Source organism: Tachysurus fulvidraco, chromosome 22 (assembly GCF_022655615.1).
Source record: "Tachysurus fulvidraco isolate hzauxx_2018 chromosome 22, HZAU_PFXX_2.0, whole genome shotgun sequence".
In the NCBI taxonomy this organism is placed as follows: Eukaryota; Metazoa; Chordata; class Actinopteri; order Siluriformes; family Bagridae; genus Tachysurus; species Tachysurus fulvidraco.
This window is the reverse complement of record NC_062539.1, coordinates 12,833,710-12,859,118: the sequence shown is the minus strand read 5'-3', so window position 1 is coordinate 12,859,118 and position 25,409 is coordinate 12,833,710. Positions and strand designations below refer to the sequence as shown.

At 38.4% G+C, this 25,409-nt stretch overlaps 2 protein-coding genes across 7 annotated transcripts; one reads left to right on the top strand and one right to left on the bottom strand.

Moving 5' to 3' along the window:
• The first annotated feature begins 1,668 nt into the window (after positions 1 to 1,668).
• dnajb6a (DnaJ heat shock protein family (Hsp40) member B6a) lies at positions 1,669 to 12,002 on the top strand. Of its 4 annotated transcripts, XM_027142812.2 has the most exons (11): positions 1,695 to 1,826; positions 3,112 to 3,293; positions 3,871 to 4,000; positions 4,293 to 4,402; positions 5,166 to 5,225; positions 5,388 to 5,495; positions 7,117 to 7,284; positions 7,374 to 7,533; positions 9,590 to 9,660; positions 11,327 to 11,443; positions 11,527 to 12,002. In XM_027142812.2, exons 3-11 carry the CDS (start codon positions 3,936 to 3,938, stop codon positions 11,592 to 11,594), a joined length of 927 nt encoding a protein of 308 aa, XP_026998613.1. In that variant the 5' UTR covers positions 1,695 to 1,826; positions 3,112 to 3,293; positions 3,871 to 3,935; the 3' UTR covers positions 11,595 to 12,002. The 4 variants fall into 4 exon arrangements, with proteins under 4 accessions (XP_026998611.1, XP_026998615.1, XP_026998613.1 ...); XM_027142810.2 differs by lacking the exon at positions 3,112 to 3,293 and having other exon boundaries at positions 1,669 to 1,826; XM_027142813.2 differs by lacking the exons at positions 1,695 to 1,826; positions 3,112 to 3,293 and adding an exon at positions 2,129 to 2,566.
• An 8-nt stretch (positions 12,003 to 12,010) lies between these two features.
• On the bottom strand, positions 12,011 to 24,082 carry trpa1a (transient receptor potential cation channel, subfamily A, member 1a). 3 transcript variants are annotated; one of them, XM_027142815.2, is made up of 28 exons: positions 24,038 to 24,082; positions 23,119 to 23,219; positions 22,893 to 23,043; positions 21,717 to 21,892; positions 20,899 to 21,006; positions 20,375 to 20,483; positions 20,153 to 20,298; positions 19,517 to 19,653; positions 19,096 to 19,144; positions 18,752 to 18,851; positions 18,568 to 18,668; positions 17,939 to 18,108; positions 17,380 to 17,544; positions 17,035 to 17,149; positions 16,305 to 16,471; positions 15,858 to 15,948; positions 15,719 to 15,778; positions 15,538 to 15,639; positions 15,375 to 15,445; positions 14,962 to 15,115; positions 14,721 to 14,810; positions 14,462 to 14,631; positions 13,558 to 13,687; positions 13,202 to 13,384; positions 13,035 to 13,103; positions 12,749 to 12,853; positions 12,564 to 12,670; positions 12,011 to 12,447 (listed from the first exon to the last, which is right to left on the bottom strand). In XM_027142815.2, exons 2-28 carry the CDS (start codon positions 23,212 to 23,214, stop codon positions 12,258 to 12,260), a joined length of 3,312 nt encoding a protein of 1,103 aa, XP_026998616.2. In that variant the 5' UTR covers positions 23,215 to 23,219; positions 24,038 to 24,082; the 3' UTR covers positions 12,011 to 12,257. The 3 variants fall into 3 exon arrangements, with proteins under 3 accessions (XP_026998616.2, XP_047662527.1, XP_047662526.1); XM_047806571.1 differs by having other exon boundaries at positions 22,893 to 23,219; XM_047806570.1 differs by lacking the exon at positions 24,038 to 24,082 and having other exon boundaries at positions 22,893 to 23,384.
• Between the last annotated feature and the right edge of the window lie 1,327 nt (positions 24,083 to 25,409).

The window sequence follows — 25,409 nt, the reverse complement described above, 5'->3', positions numbered from 1 at the left end:
GACGGTGAGAGACAGATGTACAATCCAGCATAACAAGAGCCACATGAAGGTTGGAGAAGTAAAGAAGCACCTGCTTCCTCTACACCGTCTCTCCTGTCATGACTCAGACATTTACAAACGCTCAAACAGCAGGCCGAAGCCTCATGTCTCAGATTATCTTCAGCTTCTAATTGCTTTTCTTTATCTATAAATGTTCTGTATAAATTTGAAATGAGATTTAATATATCACTGGTATCTGGAGTTGAAGGTAAAGGAGTTGAAGGTGATGTTCACTCGTGTACCAAACAAAGATATCTGATCTTCGATACAGACCTGAAATTCAGAAAAAACTTCAGACTGAGGATGGAAATCAAAGACGACTCCAGAATTATTATACAAAACATAGTGAAACATCCCCACAGGACCCAAATTAAAAGAAACTGTTTGTTTATTGCTCCTCACTAACATTGAACCTTAAGAATAGATTCTACTATATTTGAGTTTATATATAAGTTTATATACCCCTGACCCTCAAACCCATAATGTATGTACTTGTTGAACATCTCACTCTTCAAACTTGAACTTCTCTTTGCTGTTATAATCAGCTCCATTCTTCTCTTCTGTGAAGGTTTTCCATAAGATGTTGGATTGTGGCTGTGTGGATTTGTATTTATTCAGCTACAAGAGCATTATTCAGATCAGACACTGATGTTGGGATGCTGAAGAGACTCCAGTTCCAGTTCAGTGGGGTTGATTCAGAGTCAGGGCTCTCTGCATGACACTAGAGTTCTTCTACTCCTACTTCACATACCTTTGTCCATATTGTGCATAAAAGGTGAGTAATAAAATAAATATAGTAAAATCAATTTTGATAATACACACTGCAGTGAACATATACTCAGTAAAATGATAAATCAAATGCACAAATGTTTAAAAAGTAAAATGCTTTGCTTGCTTGTGCCTTTTTTCAGTGATCGAATTCAGGCTGTGGATGCTTCGTTGTTCCAAAGATCTTCCATCACTATGTAATCTGGGACCATGGCAGTGTGTATTTTGTTTGCAGTCAATTAAAAGTAGTTTTATGTACAGTGCCATTTTTCTCCTTGTGTTCACCTATGCTTAATTGTTGATGTCATTCCCTTTCCATCTTTCTCGTTCTAGTAAACTACCAGTATTTGTCTGACGACAGGATGTCGACGTAACAGGAGACTGCAGGAGAATTTTGTGGGATGCTCCAAAATGTTATCTTAATTAGAATGCCCAAATGTTTTCATAATTTTAAATAAAGGTTAATGTTTATGTTGGTAAAAAATAAAATATAAATATAAATAAATAAATAAATAAACAAACAAACATTTAATCTCTATATATACGTATAATCTTGATTTGAAAATATTCTTCTTCTTCTTTTTTAATTAAAATCAGGACAGAATTTCCACAGCCCACTATTTAAGTAATTATATCCCATTTATTTTTGTTCCTCCTCTCTTACATGTTTAGGTCTAAATCAATAAAAATACCTTTCTATTACAATTATAAAACGTTATTTATTTAATTTAAGATACAAATTACATATAAAATGTAAAAGATAAAAGTTACAAAAACGTAAAATTGAAAATTAAAATCGAAATAAAACGATTATTTCTCTTATTTCTGCACACAAAAGACTTTCAGTGTCGATCATGAGACCGGATGTGACGTTAGACGGCTGCAGGTTATCAGCAACATTTCCGGTGAATGCGCAAAACCGAGCTGCTGTGTTTATCACTGAAAGAAACGCTGTTTAAGGACTGTTCCGTGTAGCAGAGGTGCAGAATTAAACCACCTGCCGCTGACAAAACAAACAGGTAGGTGCTTATTAACGTGTGCGGATGTTACTTTTGGGAGTCATTTTTTGTTTTTTTCCGTCAAGGTGTCTTACACACCCGAGCTACCCTTTGCTAAACATTTAATAAACTGCCCTTTTTCTATCAGTCAGGAGTTATTCCTTTCCTACTTGTTTTCTGGCAATGTCCGCGTCCTCCCCTTCGATTGGGTGGTACTTCAAATTCTGATTGGCTATTCCGTCAGTTCAATAGGAATTAGCCAATCATAGATGAGGGGCGGGGCTTCCGGAATACAGTTGGAATAAAGAATAGTTCGCCATACGCTACATACAATGGCAGCTTCTCTATATTTCGGGTTGTGAACCATAGCGTACAAAAACTATGCTCCGTTCTTTTCTAATGAATGTTTCTAAAAAATAAAATAAAAAGCACGAATGTGTCCCAGACGTCGTCGTTATAGAAACGAATCCGTAAGTCGAGGTCCCTGTGTTTTCGTTAGCTTGTTATGCTAATTACCTCAGACGGGAGATTCCATTATTATTCCTCCAAATCCTGTAAACACAGCGCGATACACTGCGGTTTCGTGTTGTTGTATGTGGTTAATAACCTGCCTGAACATTATTAATATTATGGCTTTACCCTCAAATAAAAACATGTTTTGGAAAAGTCTAGAATAGTCAGGAAAATTAGTCCGGAAAACCGAGTAGAGACGAGAGACTGATAAAATAATCCAGCCATGTCTCGTGTTCTCACTACACACGGTATGTTCACAACCTTCACACTGCACACTTTTTATTTGTTTATACCATTATATTTGTACGAACAGGTTATACGAGTTCACTATATCACTATGTAGACAAGTGACTACATTTTACAAGCAAAAAAAAACCCCTGACACAAAGAGCTGTGTCAGTTTCCAGTGATCTGCTCGACGTGTCTTTATAAAATGATTTTAAATCTTAATACTTAACACATTTATTTGCTCTGATCTAAATCCCAGGACAAGCAGCTGATGGGCCCTTGAGGAAGGCCCTTAACCTTCGCTGCTCAGTTGTAGACATCAGTGTTTGTTAAAGTGGGTGTAACCTCATCTGGATGATCAGCACCTTAATTAGGAACATAATAATTTCCCTAAAAGCCCTCAAGTGGTGTTTTCTGACACAGCCTTTAAAACCACGCCTAGATGTAATGGTTCTGCATTTTATACTTTAATTTTCAACAAGAGACAATTAAAAATAGAAAGCGCGAGCGCTTCTGGAGCACTTTCATTCCAGAGTAAAATCACAGAATCTCTTTTCCCCCACAGGAACAGAACCCAGTCTTTCTCCACATGTCGGTTCAGATGGGGTTTATATCCCCAGCGTAATGTTTCTATGAAAAATCTCTGACAACATTTCAGAGTAAAATACCAGAGGAATAATTCCGTCACACCTCCACATTGAGAACTAATAGCGTCAGAACAGGGCTTTAGTCAGCTGTTGTGATGAGGTGAGTTGAGGCGGTTACACTTTCATTTTCACATTTCATGTTCGTGACTTTAAATAAAATGATTTGTGGGCTGGGTGGAGTGAGAGAAGGTGACGTGATCAGAAATGCACAAAGGCCATATGGTTAAGAGCTTTTCATTGTAAGATGTTGTAGGTTTGGGTGTAACATGTTGTTTTTTTGGGGCTGTTTTTAAACCCAAACGTTTATTACATGATGTGATGCTGTGTGTTTTACTGGCTGAGATGGACGATTATTAAAAGCAAATCCAGATCTCGACACCCCCCAACACCATGTCCATAACAAAATTCTCCAAATAGCATGTGAGAGTGTGCATGACCTTGATTTTATTAGAAGATGGCTGCAGTGGAGTCTGAATTCTGGATAAGTGGAGTCTGAATACTGGATGCATTATATGTTATACATATCATGCACACCTTAACATATATACACACAAACTCGCACACAGGACAGTGTCGGATTCAGTCTTTTTTTCCACTTTCCTGTGTGTACGTTGTCTCAGAGCTGTGTTTAACCTGCTGTGATTTAATTTCTTATTATTTTCATGTTCATGTTTCAGGTTGTATTCCGACCTGAGCAGCAGTGTGTGTGCGTGTGTGTGTGTGCGTGCGTGTGTGTGAAGTCATGTTGGAGTACTACCAGATATTAGGAGTGTCGAAAGACGCGAGTCCGGATGACATTAAGAAAGCGTAAGTGTCTGATCTCACTGATTCTTTCTGCATCCGTTTGCAAATGAGATGCATATTTAAATAAAAAGTGAGATTTTTCTTGGTTAGAATGTGACTAGATACAGATGATTTCATTCTGAGAATGTGTTGTGGTCACATGTTGATATACAGCCTTTATTATGATTAGCATTATATGTTTGTCTCTTTCATTTTGTTTTTATGTTTACGGCTATGCCTTAACTCTAATCTTTAAACCTGTTGTAACAGTGTAATAACTGTGATATGAGCTCATATGGCTGCGTCTGTTACACAGGTACAGAAAGCTTGCTTTGAAGTGGCATCCAGATAAAAACCCAGACAACAAGGACGAAGCAGAGAGGAAGTTTAAGGAGATCTCTGAGGCGTATGAAGTCCTGTCAGATGGTATGCTATGCTCTCACTGACTCTTTCTGCTGTTTATTATATAAAAATTATGAGTTTGTAAACAACAAATCCATCACAATTGAACATTTTTTAGATTTTTAAATTAATAACTGTGTTACTAAATTAAATGTTATGTCTAATTGTTGTGTGTTTTAAGCCATAAATTTACTGGAGAGTCTTAAAGTCATACTTGTTTAGTTTTCTCTGAATGTTTTTTTCCAACCTATGATTGTCTTTATCATCTTCCAGGCTAAGATAGTAGTCTGTCCCAGACATAATGAGCACTGGCAAGCTCTGTGATTCTATAAAACTTTCCCATGTCATCCTGATTGTTGTCATGAGCTGTGTCTCAGGCAGAAATCGCTGACGTTACATTCCAGATTGTTTGTAAACTAGAAAATCTAGAAATGTTAGTGCTCAGTAATGCTCTAGAATCTTACACAAATACTGGGTTTGAGACAGCACTAGTTTAGCAGAGGGAGATTGAAGGGAAAATTCAGATGTTATTGTTGAATTACTCTAGCACAACGTGTCAGGATCAAGGCGAAAAAGACTAACCATGTCCACTATTAACTTATAAACATGGCTTGTCTGAATGTAACTTCCATGGATATATGATTAAATATTAGAAAGCAAAATCCAATATATCTAATATTGTAAAATTAATATTAATATGAGTAAAGATTAGATTCCTCTGCAGTTCATAATTATAGTTTATTCCCCGGTTTTAAGTTGATGTCTTTGTTTCTCTGTCTTCCTGCAGCCAACAAGCGGACTGTTTATGATCAGTACGGTAAAGAAGGCCTGTCAGCAGGTGGAGGAGGTAAACACAGTGTATTATATGATATGCATTTGTTCAGAACAATTAATTTCTGAGTAGCTAAAAATTAACTATAGGTGATCTTCTGTCCGTCATGGGATTCGAACGCAGAGCGGTCACTAAGACCAAATCTGTTGCTAATCTGGTTCTCACTCTGTGTTATAGCAGGACGCTACCATAACGGCGACCCCTTCGAAAGTTTCACATTCCGTAATCCAGAAGACGTCTTCAGGGATTTCTTTGGAGGTCGTGACCCTTTTGCTGATTTCTTTGGTGAGAACTTAGATATTTATTTATACAAATGTATCAAAAACAGCTACAAACTTTAGCAAAAATGTAACATTTGTAGTTTAATCCATTTGGATTTTTATTTCTTTTTACTGTTTGTATTAAGCCACACCACACAGCTGCTGAGTTCTGTGCATTTCATATTATTGCTAGGGGTGTAAGAAAATATCGATACACGTGAGTATCGCGATATTTTGTTTGGCGATATTGTATAGATTCTCACAAACAAAATATCGATATTTATAAAATAAATAAATGAAAAAGAATTATACAGATTCATGGCAGTTTCATTTTGTTCTGTTTATATCCCAACCGCTAGATCGCAGTCTTCTTATCTCTGAACTTAAACAGTGACAGGAAGTAACACGTTAATGGAGATTTAGGATAGCTCCTCAATGTTAGGCCTGCGAAAACAACGGAGAACTCACAAACGTTTCACTCACAACAGTTTATTCCTCCGTACACAGGAAAAATCTCCGTAATAACATGTTACTAAAACAAAAATACTCATTAGTATGAGAAAATGAAAACTAATGTTAACTAATGTTAACATTAAAATAGTTTGCTATATATATGAAGAAGAGCATAGAAGTGCCCTGACATCTGAGCATATTGAGCAGCATATCTTTCTTCAGAAAAACCTTGACATTAAATAAAAAGACAAATAAAAATACAAATCAAAGAAACCTATAAAATCCAAGTTTAAAGGTTCTGAGAATGTTCAACATCTGTAAATATTTTATTGTTTATATTTGTTTTGTTTTCTTTAGGAATCCTGCAAGCATTTTTATTTTTTCATTGATATTAAGCAGATATAATTCTTTTGTTCAGATCAAAATGTTAGGACACTGCATGCTACAATTGTAAACTGAAACTGTGAAGCTTTAAAGGCAGGGTCTAAAAATATATATGGTCTGTTTATAACCGCTAACATTTAATACATTAAATTTAACACATTTAATACATTTAAGAAATCCTGCAAGCACTTTATTTTTCCCCCTTTATTCATACTGCACATAAAGTGGTTCAATCATATTGAATGTTACAGGGGCTAATTAATGCAAATGCAGTTCCCACTGTGTTCTGGTTAAATAAGAAATGTATTTTGCTAAGGTTTGCATATGGTGGTGTTCTTGACAACTTCCCTAAAACTTTATCCTATAATTAAAATAAGAAATATCCCAATATATCGCCTTGCTTACAATATCGCAATGTATCGCAACATATCGTATCGCAACCCCGTATTGTGATACGTATCGTATCGCCAGATTCTTGCCAATACACAGCCCTAATTATTGCACTCGCTCATCAGTTTAAGAAGGATGACACAGTTTAATAAATTAAAAATGTGATCTTGGCACACTGCTGTGGTGTAAGGGGAATAACACAGTTGTGTTACAGGGAAACAGTCAACCATTGGGTGATGACAGTAACTGCTTCATCACTGATTATTTTAATTTAACATCAAACACACACAGACACACATTGTATTTATTGTATATTGTTTTCCTGATTTACTTTGCTTTATGTTTAATGAACTTCACATGAATTAAGAATCAGTAATGGAGGGATTCCTGAGCTTTGTTGTTCTGTGGTTCTGCTGTAGGAAACGATCCATTTGGAGATGATTTCTTTGGTGGTGGTCGACGGCAGCATCCGCGCGGGATGAGCAGGAGCCGAACAGGCGGCTCGTTCTTCTCTAGCGGGTTTGGAGGTTTCGGAGGGTTTGGCGGTTTTCCGTCTTTTGCGCCAACGTTTACTTCATTTGATACAGGTCAGACATCTGAGATCAGCTGATATGTCTAGATAAAAGCAGAAAACGATTTGATACACGTTCAATCACTCTGTGTGTGCGCGTTTCAGGTTTTAGCTCTTTTGGTCAGATGGCACAGATGGGTGGAGGCGGATTCACGTCCTTCTCTTCCACCTCGTTTGGAGGTGGGGGGGGCAGCGGGATGGGAAACGTCCGCTCCGTGTCCACATCCACCAAAATCGTCAACGGCAGAAAAATCACCACGAAAAGGTACGACATCTGGACAGCAAGATAAATCACATAAACCTCTAGCAGGGCTGTAACAGCGTTTTATCTTGGAATATTTCAGATCATTCACACAGAGGTGGCAAAAGTACACACATCCTTTACTCAAGTAGAAGTACAGATACTCATTTTTTAAAAGACTCCAGTAAAAGTAGAAGTAGTGACTACACTCTTTTACTCAAGTTAAAGTAAAGAAGTATGGGCTCTGACATGTACTTAAGTAAAAAGTCGCCGATACTACTACCTGTTTAGTGTCATGCTGCTAACTGGACGTCATGTTTTATTTATATATATGTGTGTGTGTGTATATATAAATATATAATTTTGGATTGTACTGATGGATATTTGTGTCAGCCACAAGAGTGTTACGAAAGACAGGCACTGATGTAGGTGAGGTAGGGTGGAGTCAGCGTTCACATTCATCCCAAAGGTGTTCAGTAGGGATGGGATCAGAAAACAACCACATATAGCAGGAAAGGTCAGGTGACCCAATACTTTTGGAAATATAATGTTTACCAAGTGTATCACCAAGGCCATATCCCAAACTGTAGGGAGATTCCAGCTTTGTCCTTGAAAACAACTCAAAATTATTGTGATGTTTTACAAATGACAAAATTAATGTTAATTAAATTAAGCACTTCGTGTTTTTTGGGTTGACACCAGGGGCGGTTCTAGGATTTCATCTTTAGGGGGTTTAGCACTCAGTGAGAATTTAAAACAGAAGAGTTCTATATTATATATTATATGACAACTCTGGTAATAAGAATAGTGAAATTTCACTGCTTTTGGTTGCCGTCTTTGCGTCTTTCCACCGATTAACGTTATAGATAAGCGCCTCCAGCTCTGACTGCGCGTGCACGCTGCGCGTACCTGTGCTTTTCTGTTCAAATAAAGCAGACAGCTGAAGACGCACTTTTGAAAGACTACACACGCGCGTAAAAGTATGGAATAAAAGCAAAGTTAAAAAAAACGCTCATGGATCAAACTGATAAATAATTTTCTTTCCCATCGACGACATGTCCTGCATTTCAACGTAATTTTTATTGTTTATTTATGAAAGTAAAAATTATACTTATAGTTTTAGGGTGGCTGAGATTACAGACAGGGGGCTGAAGCCACGCAACGCAATCGCCAGGAATCCTTTTTCAAACATCTCCCACATATATGGCCATGTGTGTTCAGGAATGTCCTCGTTGTTAGTTATTTTAACATCGGTGACTCCCTCTGAATTAACATTAGCCATTCCTTTTGTAGGCGTGCTGCTCATTGTTAGCTCCAGTATCCTTAGTCTATGTCTGATAGCCAGTAAATAATACAGTACACCAGTCACATGGGGGAAAAGCCGCACAATGATAGGATGATAGGCTGGAAACAGCGCACAATGAGAAGAAATAATACTAAAAGTAACGAGTCCGTTTTGAAAATGTAAGAAGTAAAAAGTACAGATATTTGTGGCAATTTAATGAGTAAAAGTAAAAAGTTGTCTGAAAAATAAATAGCGGAGTAAAGTACTGATACCAGAAAAATTTACTTAAGTACAGTAAAGAAGCATTTTTACTCCGTTACTTCCCACCTCTGCATTCACATGCTTCATCATTTCTAAATTCATTGTTTGTTTTTTTCTAATGCTTTAATACACACATTAAAATCGGTGAACATTTAACATGTATATAATTAACTGGACAGATTAAACAGGCTTTCAGTGACATGCCAATTCTCACATCTTAAGTCATCAAGTGCTGAAAGAGATTTTACACTCAACACTCTCGTTCAACACTTTGAGCATCAACAAGGAAAATGTCAGCAATTGGACATTAGACAACAGATTTGTAAAATTATTATATGGCATTGTAGTGTTTAAATACTATTTAAGAAGGTTTCTGCACAGTGATTTTAAACACAAGTTTAACACTGGCTTATAAACACTGAGATATACTTATTGTTTCTCCGGCAGTATTATACAGTTTACATTATATTGCTCACATTTCAGTGTTGTGATTTTTAAAGGTCTTCTCAATGAAAGCTCTGTGTTTGGATGTAGGATCATCGAGAACGGACAAGAACGAGTGGAAGTGGAGGAAGACGGACAGTTAAAGTCTCTAACTATAAATGGTAAGGAACAGCTGCTGCGACTGGAACACAAGTAAACACACCTCGGTACTTAGCAAAGTTAGGACTCAAATGTATGTACTTTATTTTCCTCTTCTAATCGTCATTAGATGACCACTATACCGTTATTGTAAGCTTATCAGTTGTAGTAGTAGTAGTAGTAGTAGTATTCATTTTCTTTGTAAACATATTTATGAAGCAGAATGTCAGTATTGGGTGCCGGGGTGCAATTCATTCTAGGGACCATGGTGTAAAGTTACATTTTTGTTTTTATTTTCCTCTTAACTCCAGAAGCACTTTGCTGTGTGGCTTGAATGCACATTGCCGTCTGTGTACTGCTTTTAAGCTAAAAATATAAAACAACAATAAGCAAAAGACGAGAGCGAGAAAAGCATTGTGCATTTAACAGGCATGATTTTGCATTTTTGATCCACGTTGAGTAAATAATCTTAATTTTTCTTTAGAACCCTGTTAAAATAAGCTCGTCTCATGTTCCCATCTCATGTAAAAGCTGGTAGATTGTTAGACCAACTGTATTAATATGCAGTCTTCTTTTTAGTAGTAGTAAGATTATTCTGGTTAAGTTTTGTTTTGTTGAAATGAGTGTTGTTTTCATTAGTACCTGTACACCAGCCAGTAATGTTCTTAGTTTTATTGTTGTCATGGAAACGAGCCGATAGTCTCCAGGTGTAAGTGATATGAACCTAAATGATTTTTGTGGAATCTTTGTACGCAAATTTAAAAAAATCAATAAATGTGTTTCATCCTTTTTTGAGGATGCGGCAGCTTCTGGCTGTGTGTGTGTGTGTGGGAGTGTGGGGGGTGTGTGTGTGTGTGTTGTGTATGTGTGTGTCCACGCGCACGCACTGCATGCCACTAACACATAAAAAAGAATCTTACAGCAGAGTTCAAAGCTGATTTTTAAACAGTATATGTACATTTAATATGTTTATTTAAATATTATTTTAAACTCATGTCTTCGGTTCATCAGTCACTTCAGCAAGAAACATTCATTTTCTTCTAAACAATCTGTGATTTTTGGCTGCAGCACTAAAAAAAATAAATAGAAAACTTTAGGGTTATGAAACATCATAAACATACCAGTTCTTTTCAGTGAGTCAGATCATTTGACTCGACTCACCAAAAAGAATCAACTACTAAATTCCCAGTGAACATTTAACAATCTTATTCAACAAACCAGTGATTATTTTCCCCCCCTAATTAATTTCACATGAACATAACTCAGCATTGCATTTTGTAAAATCTCTTTCAAGAATTATAAAATCTACACAAACATCCCTGTGTTCATTATCTCATTCTGCTGTGTCTGTGCTTCATTGGTTCAGAGAAATGAACGTTTGTGTAACGAAACATTTCAGCCAAGACATTTTTTAATACGTCATATCATTTTATTAAACTCGTACTCGTTGACATTTAATCACTTGATTCCATACAGATTAGTGTGCAGGTTTTATGTCCTTATAAAGACTAACCTTCACGCTGGGTGTGTTTGCTAACATGCTTATTTTTTTTCTTTTATTTTTAATGTTTGCTTAGGGGTTAAAAAAATATAAAAGCAAAACGAACAAAAAAAAAACAATCCTATACAGATTTTTCCCCCTTCATGCACGCTCTGCCCTTCATTTCATGCCCCACCCCCTTTCTTTAGGGCAGGCACTTGAGTTGGGTCTAGGGGAGGAGCGTAAACAGAACAGGTCACTTCCTGACACCTCCTCCACCTCCGCCCACTCTCCCTTCACCCAGAGAGTGCAACAACCAACCAAAGGTCAGACTAATTTACTTTGTTTGATTTTGTTGTTGTACTTTTTTGTTTAATTTAAATCCTTAGTCTTTTTTTTTTGTCTCCAGAGCAAAATGGAATAAAAAGGAAAAGACCAATGATGAAGGGTGAAACAAAAAAGTCCAAAGAGTCATGAAATGTTTCCAAAATCAGTGAAGACACCTGTGTCAGGCGAGAGCGAGGGTGAGAGAGTGGAGTCGGCGTCACGGCGGCAGGATTCGATGGTTTATTATTTTCAACTTTTTGATCTAAATCTTCATAACAGATTTTTTTTGTGCTGTGATGTTCTTCAGTCTACTTTACAGTAAAGGTCAATAATAAATAATTACCAAAATAGATAATGTAGTGTGAATTAGAGCCGATTGTTTTGTGTTTTGGATTGTTTTTGTTTTTAATTTGCTTGTTTGTTTTTTAATGCTCATTCCATGCATTACTGTAGTTAGTGTTTATTTTTGCACCCTTCTGTGATGTATTCTAATAAAATTTAGTTGGTTCTGTTTCCCAAAATATGTTACAACTAATGAATTCATTTAAAACACATGGATCCTGAGCAGTCTTTAATTTTTTTAGTTTAATTTATGTTTTCTGACAGCCTGAGTTTCAATCTGCCGTCACTTTAATAACCAGCCGGAAGAAGGTGAGGAAAATAATCACTGCTCTGTACGGAAGTTTCTCCTCTCAGGATCCTTAGATGTGGTATAAATATTTGTGTTGTAGAGGACCAGCACGACAACACAAGCCCTTTTGGGAAACCCTGCAAGCTTTATAATCCAGTGTCTGCATTTCCTAAGTGGTGATGTCACTTCCTCTTGGCTGTAACGGCACGCAGTAGTGGTCCCCACTTGCTCTTGGCACTGAGCTTGTATGTGAAGTCATGCACAACTCGGGGCCCGTCATGTTCCTCTGCCTCAGAGTTGATCTCCATCTTCTGCACAATCAGCTTCAGTAGGTTGTGTTGCTTATCCATGGACTCGGTGAGGTCCTTCAGTCTGAACACACACAGACACGTCTACACCATAAAAAATCCTACTATAATTTTGACTAATAAAAAGGTAGGTGTTTCTGGGACCTGTATGTGTCTTTGTTACATGTGTAGGTGTGTTACCTGTGTTTCTGTTTCATGAGCTCTCTCTCCAGCTGTGTGCTCTGCCGTGTGCTGGAACAGAGTCGTGCTCTCACTTTGTTCACTTCATGTCCACAGATGAACCACCTCTGATACACAGAAACATGCTTGTCGAACAGTTCTGTAGGAATAAACATTCATCACGAGTGTGTTTGTGTTTGCGTTACCTTGCCTTTGTAGCACTTGTTAGGAAAATCCTTAACAGAGATTTGGTCGACTCTTTTCATGAACCAGTGAGGCAGGCGCTCCTCCAGATTAGTGTGAAGTTCAATCTGCATGTTATTGATGATGAAATGTTATTTTTGTGTCTGTCAATCACAATAAAGGAGGCATGGCCTCTATAAGATCATTTAAATGGAGGAGGTGTGGCCTTGCTGCATATCAGTCGGAGCAATGAAGATGGAGGTGTGGCCTGTAAGGACATGAAATCTTAAGGAAGGTCACAGCACTCACCTGCATTCCTATCTGTTTCAAACAGGCGTTGTTCTTCACCTCTGCAATGTCTCCAACAGCCAAACCGATCTACAATAAACCACACAGCACTCAGAAATGTGTCACATGCAAGATATTCCACCCATCACTAGGGAGAGACCTGAAGGACGAGTGTGTTTAAAGCTCACTAGCAGGTTCATGAGCAGAATCGGCACAAGCAGGACGAACCAAGCGAAGATCAAGTACGTCAGTATGGGGAAGGGAAGTTGTTGGGCTATGTAGGGTTTCAGGAAGTTGTCCTGGTAGTTGATCTCTCCTGCCATCATGGCGAATGTTTGCATTAACGAGAGAAACACACGGCCAAAATGTTTCTGGAAGACAATGGTGAAACGTGATAAAGTATGTCCTCTCATTTAATGTTAACCTCATCACTTTTTTTTACATTTCCTTTATTGTCATTATATGCATGTATCCTTTTTTTTTGGTAATCTACATAGTATTGCACTGATCTTGGCAAAATAATCTTGGGATTATATTAAGTCACCTGTTTGATCATCAGAGCATAGAAGGCCAGAGCGAAAGCCAGGATCAGATAGACGAAAATCACAATAATGCTCAGCAGCGTCCTGCAGATCTCCCGAAACATCACCACGTATATCCCAAACCTCTGAAACCTGCTCACAGAGAGAAGAGGTGACGTCGGCCACTCGGGCTGTATATCATCATTAAATCAGTGTAATGAGTTTCAGTGAACGGTGAGACGTTTAGTGTTGGGTAGAAATACAAACTCTGCATCTCGAAATCCAACACCACACACAAACACACACAATAATGATAAGGCTCATGACATCTAAACTTCTCTTGACCTTAAATTGCTGTAGCTCCTGGAGCAGCATTTCTAACAATCCAGGGAATTATCTATTAATAATCAGGCAAATATTATAACTACAGAAGAAGCACAAAATGCCAGAATGCACACGCCTACCACAAATACTCAGAAATGAACAAACTGGCAGAACACACAATTAGGCAAATTACCTAGTAAAGGTATACTGAATGATATGCTATATCTAACATAACAGATTATACTTTAATGCACCTGCTGGAATTACACTATGAAACAGTCAAACTACTGTAATTGCTGAGAAACGTGATAAGAAATTAGCAATCTACTGTAATTTACCTACCATAAAACACTACCAAATCTGGAAACTGCTGTAACTGCTGGAGTAAAAGTATTTAAAAAAAAACAGGCAGCATCTGCTGTAGCTACTGAAGTCGCTTGCCCTCCATAAACACGCTAATAAACTATATAAACAGCTATATAAACAAACTAACCTAAATGCTGGATAAACATCAAAGATTAAACAATGATTAAAGAAAAACTGCTCAGAACAGTTTTAAGGGTCGAGACAGAAAAGTGTGAAGGCATGAGCATGTTGATGTACCGCTGCAGGTAGAGGAGCAGGTTGACCCAGGAGATGAGAGACGCCAGAGCTCCAGCCTGCCAGTGCCATGTCTTCTTTACATTCAGCAGGAGAGGAGTGACGAAGAGCAGAGAACAGATGGTCGCTGCCCAGTCTAATACGTTCGACATGTCCTGCAGGTACTTTAACCTCTGGAGCCAAGAAAACATATCATTCAGCTGTTCTGCTGCATCTGAGTGATTTGCTCATACATCACAACATCCAGTGTTCCGCATCGTACCTGCTGACACATCTGCACTACTTCTTTGCCGACTGCGTATAAATTCATGGCGAGGACCAGAAACATGCAGGTTGTGATGAAATAACATTGCTGTAAAAAAAAATTATCCATGGCCTATTTTGTGGTTAACCAACAGAACATGGTCTCTATTTTTTCCTGATTAAATATGCAGGAAGCTTCTAGAATTAAATCATATAGGTCTGAATTTACTAAAATTTTTGTTTTCAAAAAGAGGGTGCACCTGATTAAGGGGCTTAGTGACCATGTTGACAGTCGTCACGTTTTTCTCCACGCTCATGTTGGGCCGCAGATTGACGATCAGGTAAGTCAGCGGGAAAACTCCCAGTGTGTATATGATCATATTCAGCAGGTGAGCTTTAATCCCGTAGGCACTCCTGAGGGAGGGAAAAGCCACAGCTTTAACTTGTTTAACTTGATTGTTACAGAGAACTGACACTGGAGACTCCTTCCATTTTGTCACCTAGTTAATGTACACGCCCACCCCCTCCCAAGTAAGTGAGGCGTTACTATGGAAACGATAGCGAGTGCATTAATATAAACCTGCCCTACTGTCAGAGCTGCTGACAACAGCTGACCAATCAGAGTCCAGAACTCTGCAGCTCCGTGGTGTAAACACAACATTGCAATACTCACCATTTCATTTCCAGATATTTTTTGCACACTGGATGAGTCAGCAAGTCGACACGATTAAACTCCACCATGGCCTGAAAATAATGAGGGAAAATGGAAGACTTTATATAAAGTACATATTATTATATTGTACAAGTCTGTCAAATTTCTTAACTAAAATACTGACATTGAGTGCAGCTAGAGGTTTGTACTCGTCTTCATTCTCTGAATTCTCCATCTTCACTGCATACTCTATAGGCTGTTGAAGCCACTGGAAATTATACTCCAGCTGAGACAGGAATTAACACATGAGTTTACTGGTTTCAAAAGAAATTTTCACATTAAAATTGTATCGTGAATGAACCCACGTAGTAGCTGCAGGAGTTCACGTCCTCCTCTGACTCTTTAATGCAGGTGTCTAAGAGATGCTAGAAGAAGAAAATGTATTTTTTCGAATATAACTGATATCATCCGTAAGCATTACTCCAGCTCTAATCATCAGCTCACCTTGAAGCACTCAGGCAGAAACTCGATCATGTCCAGGACAGCACAGTGTTTAGCTGAGTTCAGTTTAAACGTGCTGATAGCTTCCTCACACCTACAACAGTAAACACACACCTGAGCTTTAACTCTGAGCTGAACCACATTCGCTCCACAGAGAGGGATATGTCATGGTGGTATAACAGCTGAATAAAGTATTTAAATTTCTGGGTGTGGCTACAGTCCAAAATAAAATGATAAATGTTCAAAGTAGGGAAATTTCAATAAGACTGACAGACTCAGAGGCCACGTCTCCATCAATAAGACTGATAGACTCAGAGGCCACGTCTCCATCAATAAGACTGACAGACTCAGAGGCCACGTCTCCATCAATAAGACAGATACACAGGCCACGGATATTTCATTAGGACCTGGTCTGTAAGTCCCGTGCATGATGGGATTGACAATACCTACCTGCCGCTGTCGATCACGGCGATGGTGACATCTTTCCTCCCGTTGTGAATGGCTTCATGCAGGAAGGAGGCATCGCTGCGGTTCAGCAGGATCTGCGCTCCACGGTTCAGCAGCAGGCGAACAGCAACAACGTGTCCAGCTCTAGCAGCTAAGTGCAGCGCCGTGTTCTATTACAACATATTCAACAATGCACCAGTAATCACCACTATCATCACGTACATCCAGTATACAATGTTTCGATTTATCAAAGGTCTTTCACTCATTAGATAGTTTCCAAACTGTAGCTGATTATTTTGCTGTAACAGCACACCAACATATTTATTTCTCACCTCTTAACACAGCAAATTCAGAGCTACAATTACAATGAAAATCCTGTTCTCACTTCAGTTATTCAGCTATAAAAACTCATCTCCTCACCAGAGTCTTTTATTCTCTCAATAACATGCAGCTCGTCGTGTTACTGAGAAACTGCAAAAAAGTGAAATCTCAGCTGTGGGAAAACTACAAGTTCTATCTTAAACTCTGACTGATTCACAGCACTGACACTGGAGACTCCATCCGCACATCATACACAAACATCTTACAGAAATTGTTGTTATAGAACTGATAAGTTATCAGAGCAAGTGCATTAATATAGACCTGCGCTACAGTCATTGCTGCTTGTATAGAGCATTAATCAACACTTGACCACCAATCAGTGTCCAGAAGCAGGTAAAGGGCTGAAACATACGCCGTCTGCATCGGTTTTGTCCAGGAGCTTGATGTTGGAGATGAGTAAGCTGTCCATGGTCTGTGTGTATCCCTCAGCCGCAGCATGATGTAAACAGGACCAGCCTTTATAATCACTGCACAGAACAAAACAGAAAGGTCTCTATGCTGTAGTGTCTGTACTCATCAACAGGAGGTTGTGAGTTCAGATCCCACATGTGTCTTCTCTAAGCTCTCACACCTGGAGATGATCACAACTAGATAATGTTCACTATAATGGTGCTGTGAAATCAAAAGCTCTACTCATAAACCTTACAAAGTGTTTATTGTGTGTGTTGGTAAATGACTTGTGGTGTTTCTTCTGTACCTGTGAAACAGGGCACCTTTCCTGAGGAGCAGCTCGACCACTTTAACATGGCCGCCGCGTGAAGCCAGGTGTAACGGTGTCATGCCCTTCTCATCTCCCTCGTTAAGCAGACGTGTGTCTGTCATGGTCTCCAGGAGCCGGTGACATGTGTTGATCCTTCCATACCTGCAAATCAGAGAGACCTCGATGTTACAGGAAATGACAATATCAGAGCTCCTGCTTATGTGGAACAGACATTATATCAAAACCTTTCCTTAAACTCATGATGATCTTTTCTCCTACTCCTGAGCCTGATCAGAGTTTCTACTTATGAAAATTTGTTTAAGAGTTGTTGCTTTTGGAAATGAGATTAGAGATTAAACTCATGAAGGTAAGTTCTTCTGATAATGGAGATTTCTGCTTCTTTTCATTAATATCACTGATTACAATCATAGACATCTCATCATACTCAGAAGTTCACTTCAGATGTTTGCACCTGGAGATGATGGTCCATTAAGCGTTTTTTTTTTCTTTTTTTTTCCCGAGGTTTCTCTAGAGATTTCTCTCTTTATCCACTTACTCAGCTGCAAAGTGTAAGGCAGATTTCTTCTGCTTGGACTTTTGGTCAAGTGAGACGTCCAGACCGAGCATGTTCTTCACCGAGTCAGGGATTCCCAGCCTGCAGGCATAGTGAAGAGGAGTGCAGCCCTCTGAGTCTTCATCATTCAGCAGCTCTCTCACACTCTCATGCTGCAGCAATAATAAAATATTACATTTTCAAAACAGTAAGTAATAAATCATCTAAGAGATCATATCTAATGAAGTTCACCTAAGCTGATCAGGGTAGTGGATTGAAACGCAGCAATACATTAATGTAAAGTGTTTCAGATGCAATGATTTAGTTGAACAGTAGGTGGCAGTAAAACCTTGTAGGTTTTTTAATAACATAATTCATCAGCAAACTTTACATAATACAAAAAGTGTGTGTGTGTGTGTGTGTGTGTGTGTGTGTGTGTGTGTGTGTGTGTGTGTGTGTGTGTGCGTGAGAGAGAGAGAGAGAGAGAGAGAGAGAGAGAGAGAGAGAGAGAGAGAGAGAGAGAGAGAGAGACATGGGGGAGGGGGGAAGAACTGCTGAAGAACCTCAGATGATGAAGGTTTCGATCTGCATTGTATTGAGATGTAGGTCAGAAAGCAGAGTGATGAAATCACCTGCAGTATTTCAGGTGGAAGGTTCTTCAGACCTCGAGGCTGCAAGATGGCGAGATGCAAGAAGTTGCACCCGGCTTTGTCTTTAACCGTCAGATCAGCACCTGGCACAAAAACACAAGCAATCCAGCATCATTTATCTCCACCACTCTCAGTGAATCTTTGTAAAGAGTTCTCTGGAGTTTACCATGTGACAGCAGCAGGGTCACGCTTCTCCAGGCACCACAGTTTGTCGCTAGCAGCAGTGGCGAGTGGCCTTTGCAGTCGATAAAGTCAATGTCAGCTCCCTGAAACACAGTGATATCTAGCAAAGAAGCCAACTACCAGCATTCTTACAGTGACAGAGTGCTCAATAGCTGAATGGATAAACAGTAAGGTGTTTAGCTAGCTGCACTTTTAGCCGCAGTTTTAGGTAGGCTCAGGGCTAAACTGATAGCTCGCTAGGGTGTTAGCTAGCTGCATTGTAGCTGCTCAGAGCATAATATGCTGTATATGATTTTTATGGCACTGCACTTCATTAGATCCTCTCACCTGTGAGATTAGATACTCCACCAGCTCGTAGTGGTCGAAAATGGCTGCCCTGCATCAGAGATAATGAGACTGAGGGTGATATGGTAATAGTGATTACTCCCCCAAAAAAGTACATCCCTAAGAGTTTATTTTGTACCACAGAAAAATTACAGTAATTATACAAGGTATATTTTAAAAAATTTTATTAAAATAATTTTATTTAATATCTTTCCAATACATGTTACGTAAACAACTCCATGTAAACCGAGTTTAATCCTGTGTATTATCACTGTGCTGTACAAGTCTCTGTGAACTTTGCTATAGAAATGATAAGGTATCAGATCGAGTGCATTAATATAAACCAGTGCAGAGCTGCTATTAGAGACAATTAATCAACCCCTGACCACCAATCAGAGTCCAGAACTCTGCAGGGTGTCAATACTTATGTAGCGGTGATTGGAGAGCTCCATCTGTGATGTTGATGATGTCACACACTCTCTTGTACGCCTGGAGCATCACCTTCACAGCTTCAGTGGCTCCCTGAGTGCAGGCTAAGTGCAGAGCGGTGGATTTGTCACACTGTGGAACACAGAGAGGAAAAATACCTCAGATGATCGCAAACTTGTCTAAAATTTAAATTCTTTTAATGAATTTAATTTTAATGAATTATGTGTTTAGCCCTTTTAAAAGCTTGAAACAGTTTACATATTCTGACATTTATTTGATCATAACAGAAAATATTAGATACGCTCAGGTTTCTTTAATTTTTTTATGCTGTTTCTTATTATCACGTGTTAAAAACCAAATGGTTTTGTGGTCATGTCCAAATTATTCTCGGTACTGTGAAGAATGCCACAGTAGAATGTTTCTCTATAAAAAAGGTCCCTGTAGGATTCTTCTGGAAGCTAAGTGAGCTGGAACCAAAGAACCTAGAGACCATAGAGAGTAACCATCGAAATATGACTGAGTTAAATGGGAACTGATTAGCGTGACAGACTTGCGTTGGCCTCGTAGCTCTAGAAGAAATGTAAAACCTAATGGACTTCTTGTGTTTGATGTTTGTGCTTCATTTGTCTACCTGCTGTTGGTCGATTTTGGCTCCATGATTGATACAGAGCTTGATGACCTCAAGGTTTCCTCCACGTACGGCCAGGTGAAGAGGACTGGAGATGGATTTGTCCACGTAGTTTATGTGTCTCTCAATGGGCACACCCAGTTCCTCTCCTGCATGGAGAAAATGGTTTGATGGTTTTATAAATGTCCAAATTTAATCAGATCACACACAGAGCTGATATCTGACCTTTTTGGAGAACAATCTCCATGGACCTCTTGGCTCCTGCGAAGGCAGCAGCATGGATGGGGAAGAGACCCAGCTTGTTCTGGCAGCACAGTCTGGCACCGTTCTTTTGCTGGGATGAAATTTTAAATACTGACTGATGGCATGATTACAGTTTCTGCCACTGGAGACTCCTTTTATTAATTTTACGAATGAGAGGAAAACTTCATCATATCAACAATTACAAACATTTTAGCATTTATTATCAGTGGTGTACCCGCTGTTCGTGTCTCTGTGGACATGCTGTTAGTCTAAAAACTATAACATATTAGAATGTTCTGAGATTATGTTTGCAAATTATGTTTTTTTTAAAATGTACTTCTTTATACTGTCTCACTTTATGCATCATGTGCACAGATTTCCTTATAAGGTCAATACTTCCTGTTCTGATTACCCTGCTATAATGGAGGGTATGACACTGTTTAAACATTGAACTCTTTTTAACGATTTATCCATAAAATGTTCGGAATCAGTGTGTTATTAGTTACCAGCATGAGAAGTGCCTCGTGGTTGTCCAATGAAGCAGCCAGAATTAAAGGCGTGTTTCCCAGATCACCCTCGAGGTTCACGTCCGTCTCACTGTGTGTTAGCAGTTGCTGTGAAAATGGAAAATAAAAATCATCTGTTTTGCATGTGTGAAGCTCATATTCATGTCATACAAATAAATCATCTTTAATCGGGTTTTCTGTAAATTGATATTAATCGGAGAATCATGTTTATTTTCATCTTTGTGGTCAATCATGTCAATTGCTTTGTGATTCTTCTGATCTGGGATTTGTACTTATCCCACAGCTCTGCTGGATTCTGGATTGTGATGGTGAAGATTATTATTAATTTTTGTCTGAAGATTATGGGTTTTAATCCTCATCGCTAATCAAAGCCTGGGAGTCCAAGAGTGTAAATTGTCCATGCTCTCTGGATGGGAAGGGCCTTCTTTCACTTTCTGCTGTCAATCAAAGTGACACTCTAGTGACTCAACACAGTTGTGCTTGTCTGTGAGCTCATACATTTAGAAGAGAGAAGACAGGGCTAGCCCCGCCCTTCTGGGTGGTATATTTTATGTGATAGGAGGGAGCTGATTGGTGGGTAGGTATTAGCCAAGATGAAATTTTGGAGAAAAGGGGAAAAAATGTTTTTCGGCTTATTAAATATAAGAGAGAGAATAAAGAGAAGCTGGTGAGGAGATGAGCTTTTGTAGCTCTTATAATGTAAGTGATGACAGGAAGTGATCTTTCCTGGATGTTCCACATCATACGCTGTAAATTTACACAGGTAAGAAGAAGTATGATGTTGTATGTGGTTGTACCTCCACTATGTGGTTGTGTCTGAGGCTGACAGCGAGGTGCAGTGGTGAGAGCGCCGCTTTGTTCAGGATGTTGGGATTCGCGCCTAGACTCAGCAGAAGCGAACAGCTACCAAGCTGATCCTGCTGAACGGCCCAGTGCAGGGGTGTGTTCCCATCATCATCCACAATGTCCAGCTCTAGACACACACATACAATAGAGTTCTCAATGATGGAGAAGCACACAGAAACCTCTGGAAATGTGCGTCAGAAAAATGCAGTTTATTTCCACACTTATGTGAATAACAACCCAGTTTACATCTGTATATACGTTTCAAGTGGAAAGCATGTAGAATTTCTCTCAGAACCAAAACAATGTTTTTATGATGTATGAGCTCATCACACACTACAGATCATCCTTCCACAGTCATATTCCTGATGTTGTTAGAACTTCTATTTTTAGAACATTGCCCAGACAGGGAACATGCAGCAGTCCATGCGAAGAAGTGAGATCATGTGTTCAGAATACATTACATTCAATTACTGTAACACATTTCCATACAGATTCTCAGTCGGATAAATCACCCAGCTCCACATCAGGAGATACTTACAACAATTTATAGTCTGTAATCTACACTTTTATTTTTATATTTTATAAAGTAGATCTTTTCTTGTAAATAGAACATCTTCATATGAATAATTATCCTGCTAATAATAGAAATATTATTTCGAGACATATAATAGAAATGTGTTACTATATTTTGATTTAAAGTCGTTTTTTACAGGGTTTTTTTTTTTTTTTTTTTTGCATTAACTATTATTTTGTTTCCTGATATAAATTATCATGACACATTGTTTAATACATTTTTTTTACTACTAAAGTGAAAAGTCCTGAAAACTAAGCTAACTAAAATACCATAAACTTTGTGATCTTTTTAATAATCTCATTAACTTTATTTATTGGATTTATGTTCATTTGTTGCAATTACACTACATTTGCTTTTGAATAACAGATTTTAAAAGCAGGAGATGGTCTTGTTAAAAAGATTATTGCATCAGACCACACTGCATTCCGGGTCATTTTAAGGTCTACAGTTGAGTCGATTTAACTCTTCATCTCTTCAAACACAATTAAACTTTACTCCTGCTAATAATCTGTGATAGATGTTGTTATTGGCCGTGAGTGAGTTTGTGTCTGACCCTGAGAGCCGGCAATCTGTACAATGAGGTTGATGACCCGGATGTGGCCTTTAGAGGAGGCGTAGTGCAGCGGTGAGGCACCGCCGTCGTCCCTCATGCCCAGATTACTCACGTCACCTTCCAGCGCCGGGGCGTCACCCTTCAAAGCGAACTGTAGAAAAACACGATAACAATCAGCAAGGTGCAAATGAGCATGACAACATTTTAAAAGAATAAAATATGAAACCTCAAAGACGTTCAGTGACGTCCCGCTGTTTCTGTCCATCTCCATCAGACTCTCATACTCATGAGTGAACTTCAGCAGAGTCCTGGAGGAATCCATGGCATCTCACCACAAACACACCAAACACATCCAGATCAGGACCCGAGAAAAATGACTCACATGAAGAAAATAATAAAACCATCATCTCTGTCTGAGTGCTGATCAGAGTGAGGAATAAATCTGACAATCATCGCATTCAACAAGTGATCAACAGTCTTCGTCCGACTGCATTTAGCATCAAATATTACATGGAAATATACATATTAATTATTGCTGAAGAAGAAGATTTTATTATTATTATTATTATTATTATTATTATTATTATTATTATTATTATTATTATTATTATTATAGCACTTCTATCTAATACAAATTGTTCTACAACTTACATTATGTACATAACAAAAATATCGACAGTTTTTACTATTATAATAAAAAAAATGCATAAATGTTTTATTTTTTTATTTTGCTATTTTGCCAATAGTAAATTAAATACTAGTTGAAAAAAGTTAGTAAAGTTAAAGAAAAAAATAATAATTCTGTTCACAGGATGAAATATGAGTTGCATGGTAAAAAAAAAAAACACTTCTCTTTAAGTCAAAAAAGCTGTCAAAGTTGAGGAAAAAGCTTTGTATTTACCAAAAAAATGCTGTCGTAAATCATAAATAACGTGGCGAAAAGTGGTTTTATGGTTTTAATGGTTTTATTATAAAAACACTGAGCATTAAAACCAACTGATACATTTCTCTAAAAAACTTTTAAACAATTCTGTACAAATATATTCCTAAATCCTACATTCATTCAGTAATATAAAGTCTAAATATCAACAAGTAATAATCTTTAACCTTAACCATAGATTAAAATAAAGTCAAATTGTTAGTACCTGGTGAGATCTGTTCTTCTGTCCCGCGTTCAGCGTGTGAGTGTCTGATTATCAGTGACTGTGGTTTATATAGTGTGAGATACACACCCTGAAGATCAGATTACTTTGTGTGTGCATGTGTGTGTGTCTGTGTGTAAGAGCAGCAGGGTGGCGTGTGTTGACTGTTACACTTCTCCAGCAGACACTACTCTCTCCATCACTAATGGCAGTTTATGGTCAAGCAGCAGAAGGATGAAGGCGACCAGCCAAAAGCGGAGAACGGTGACGCTGCAGTAGCAGACGCCATGTTACGAGGTTTTATGGATGAAGTAATGCAATTGTAATCCTCCTCATTTGCTTTAATTATGTTTGTTTTATGCTCATTTTTCTTGCTGCTAACCGAATAACCCAAACATGAGACGTGTGAAGATCCGTCATGTGGCTTTCCTTTCATCTGAAGTGCATTCTCTCATCTCTGTAATTCATTAGAGAGAGAAAATGGTTTCCTGTTGAAACCTAAAATCCTCTTCAGCGTGTCCTGATAATCGACTGGACGATACATCACGATATTTTGTGTGTGTTAGATTCAGTGATCTACAGTGAGACTTCTGCTTCTCCACCTCATTTTAACTGATTCTTTAAAAAAAAAAAAAAAAAAGAAATTTTTAATCTGAACTTCCAGAGAAACTTCACTTACTTGCCATATTTCCTGCAGTATTTCTGCTCATTCATGCAGTTTTTCAATCACACAGGAGCATCACAGGCATTAAATCAAGCAGATACACATGAAGAGCTTCAGTTAATGTTGGAATGAGGAAACTCCTCAGTGATGTTGATGGTGCCATGGCTGTCACTGGCTGCTTGAGCATTTCAGAAGCTGAGACTTTCACATGTCCAGTGTGTCCAGTGAACATCTCATCAGCTCTGTGTCTATAACAGTCAGGAGAATGAACAGGATGTCTGAGCTAACAGGAAGGCTACGGAGATTCTAATAAAAACTCTCTAGACATGTGTTGGGCAGAAAAGCATCTCAGAACACACAACATATACATGTTGAACCTTGAAGTGGATGAGCTGCAGCAGCTCCAGTGAATGATCATCAACAGTGCAGAAATTTCCACATGGCTGAAATTTTTCATCTGAGTCGTTATCATCCAGTATTTGATTCAGATATTTTGTAAACGTTGTCTCTTGTGTTTTTAATACATGTCACACATTTGGGGACAAAATGAAAAAATATGTCACTTTCATATAGAATGATTTACAATATGGAAGGTTGAATTAAGCCACGACCGAGGTTTTCAAAAGCATGAGATCAGTCAGTGCCACTTATGAACCGCAGCTTTGAGACAAAAACAAGACAAAAGGCATCTAGCAGTGAAGTGATTGCTGG

What these genes read in the sequence shown, in the direction of transcription:
- dnajb6a (XM_027142810.2), top strand. Translation starts at nt 3,936, where the DNA reads ATGTTGGAGTACTACCAGATATTAGGAGTGTCGAAAGACGCGAGTCCG. An exon ending in GTTTACTTCATTTGATACAG is followed by an intron (nt 7,285 to 7,373) that starts GTCAGACATCTG and finishes TGCGCGTTTCAG; the next exon opens with GTTTTAGCTCTTTTGGTCAG. An exon ending in AGAAAAATCACCACGAAAAG is followed by an intron (nt 7,534 to 9,589) that starts GTACGACATCTG and finishes GTTTGGATGTAG; the next exon opens with GATCATCGAGAACGGACAAG.
- trpa1a (XM_047806571.1), bottom strand. Translation starts at nt 23,214, where the DNA reads ATGGATTCCTCCAGGACTCTGCTGAAGTTCACTCATGAGTATGAGAGT. An exon ending in TGGAGTATCTAATCTCACAG is followed by an intron (nt 18,852 to 19,095) that starts GTGAGAGGATCT and finishes ACTGTGTTTCAG; the next exon opens with GGAGCTGACATTGACTTTAT. An exon ending in AACCTCTAGCTGCACTCAAT is followed by an intron (nt 15,446 to 15,537) that starts GTCAGTATTTTA and finishes CATTATTTTCAG; the next exon opens with GCCATGGTGGAGTTTAATCG.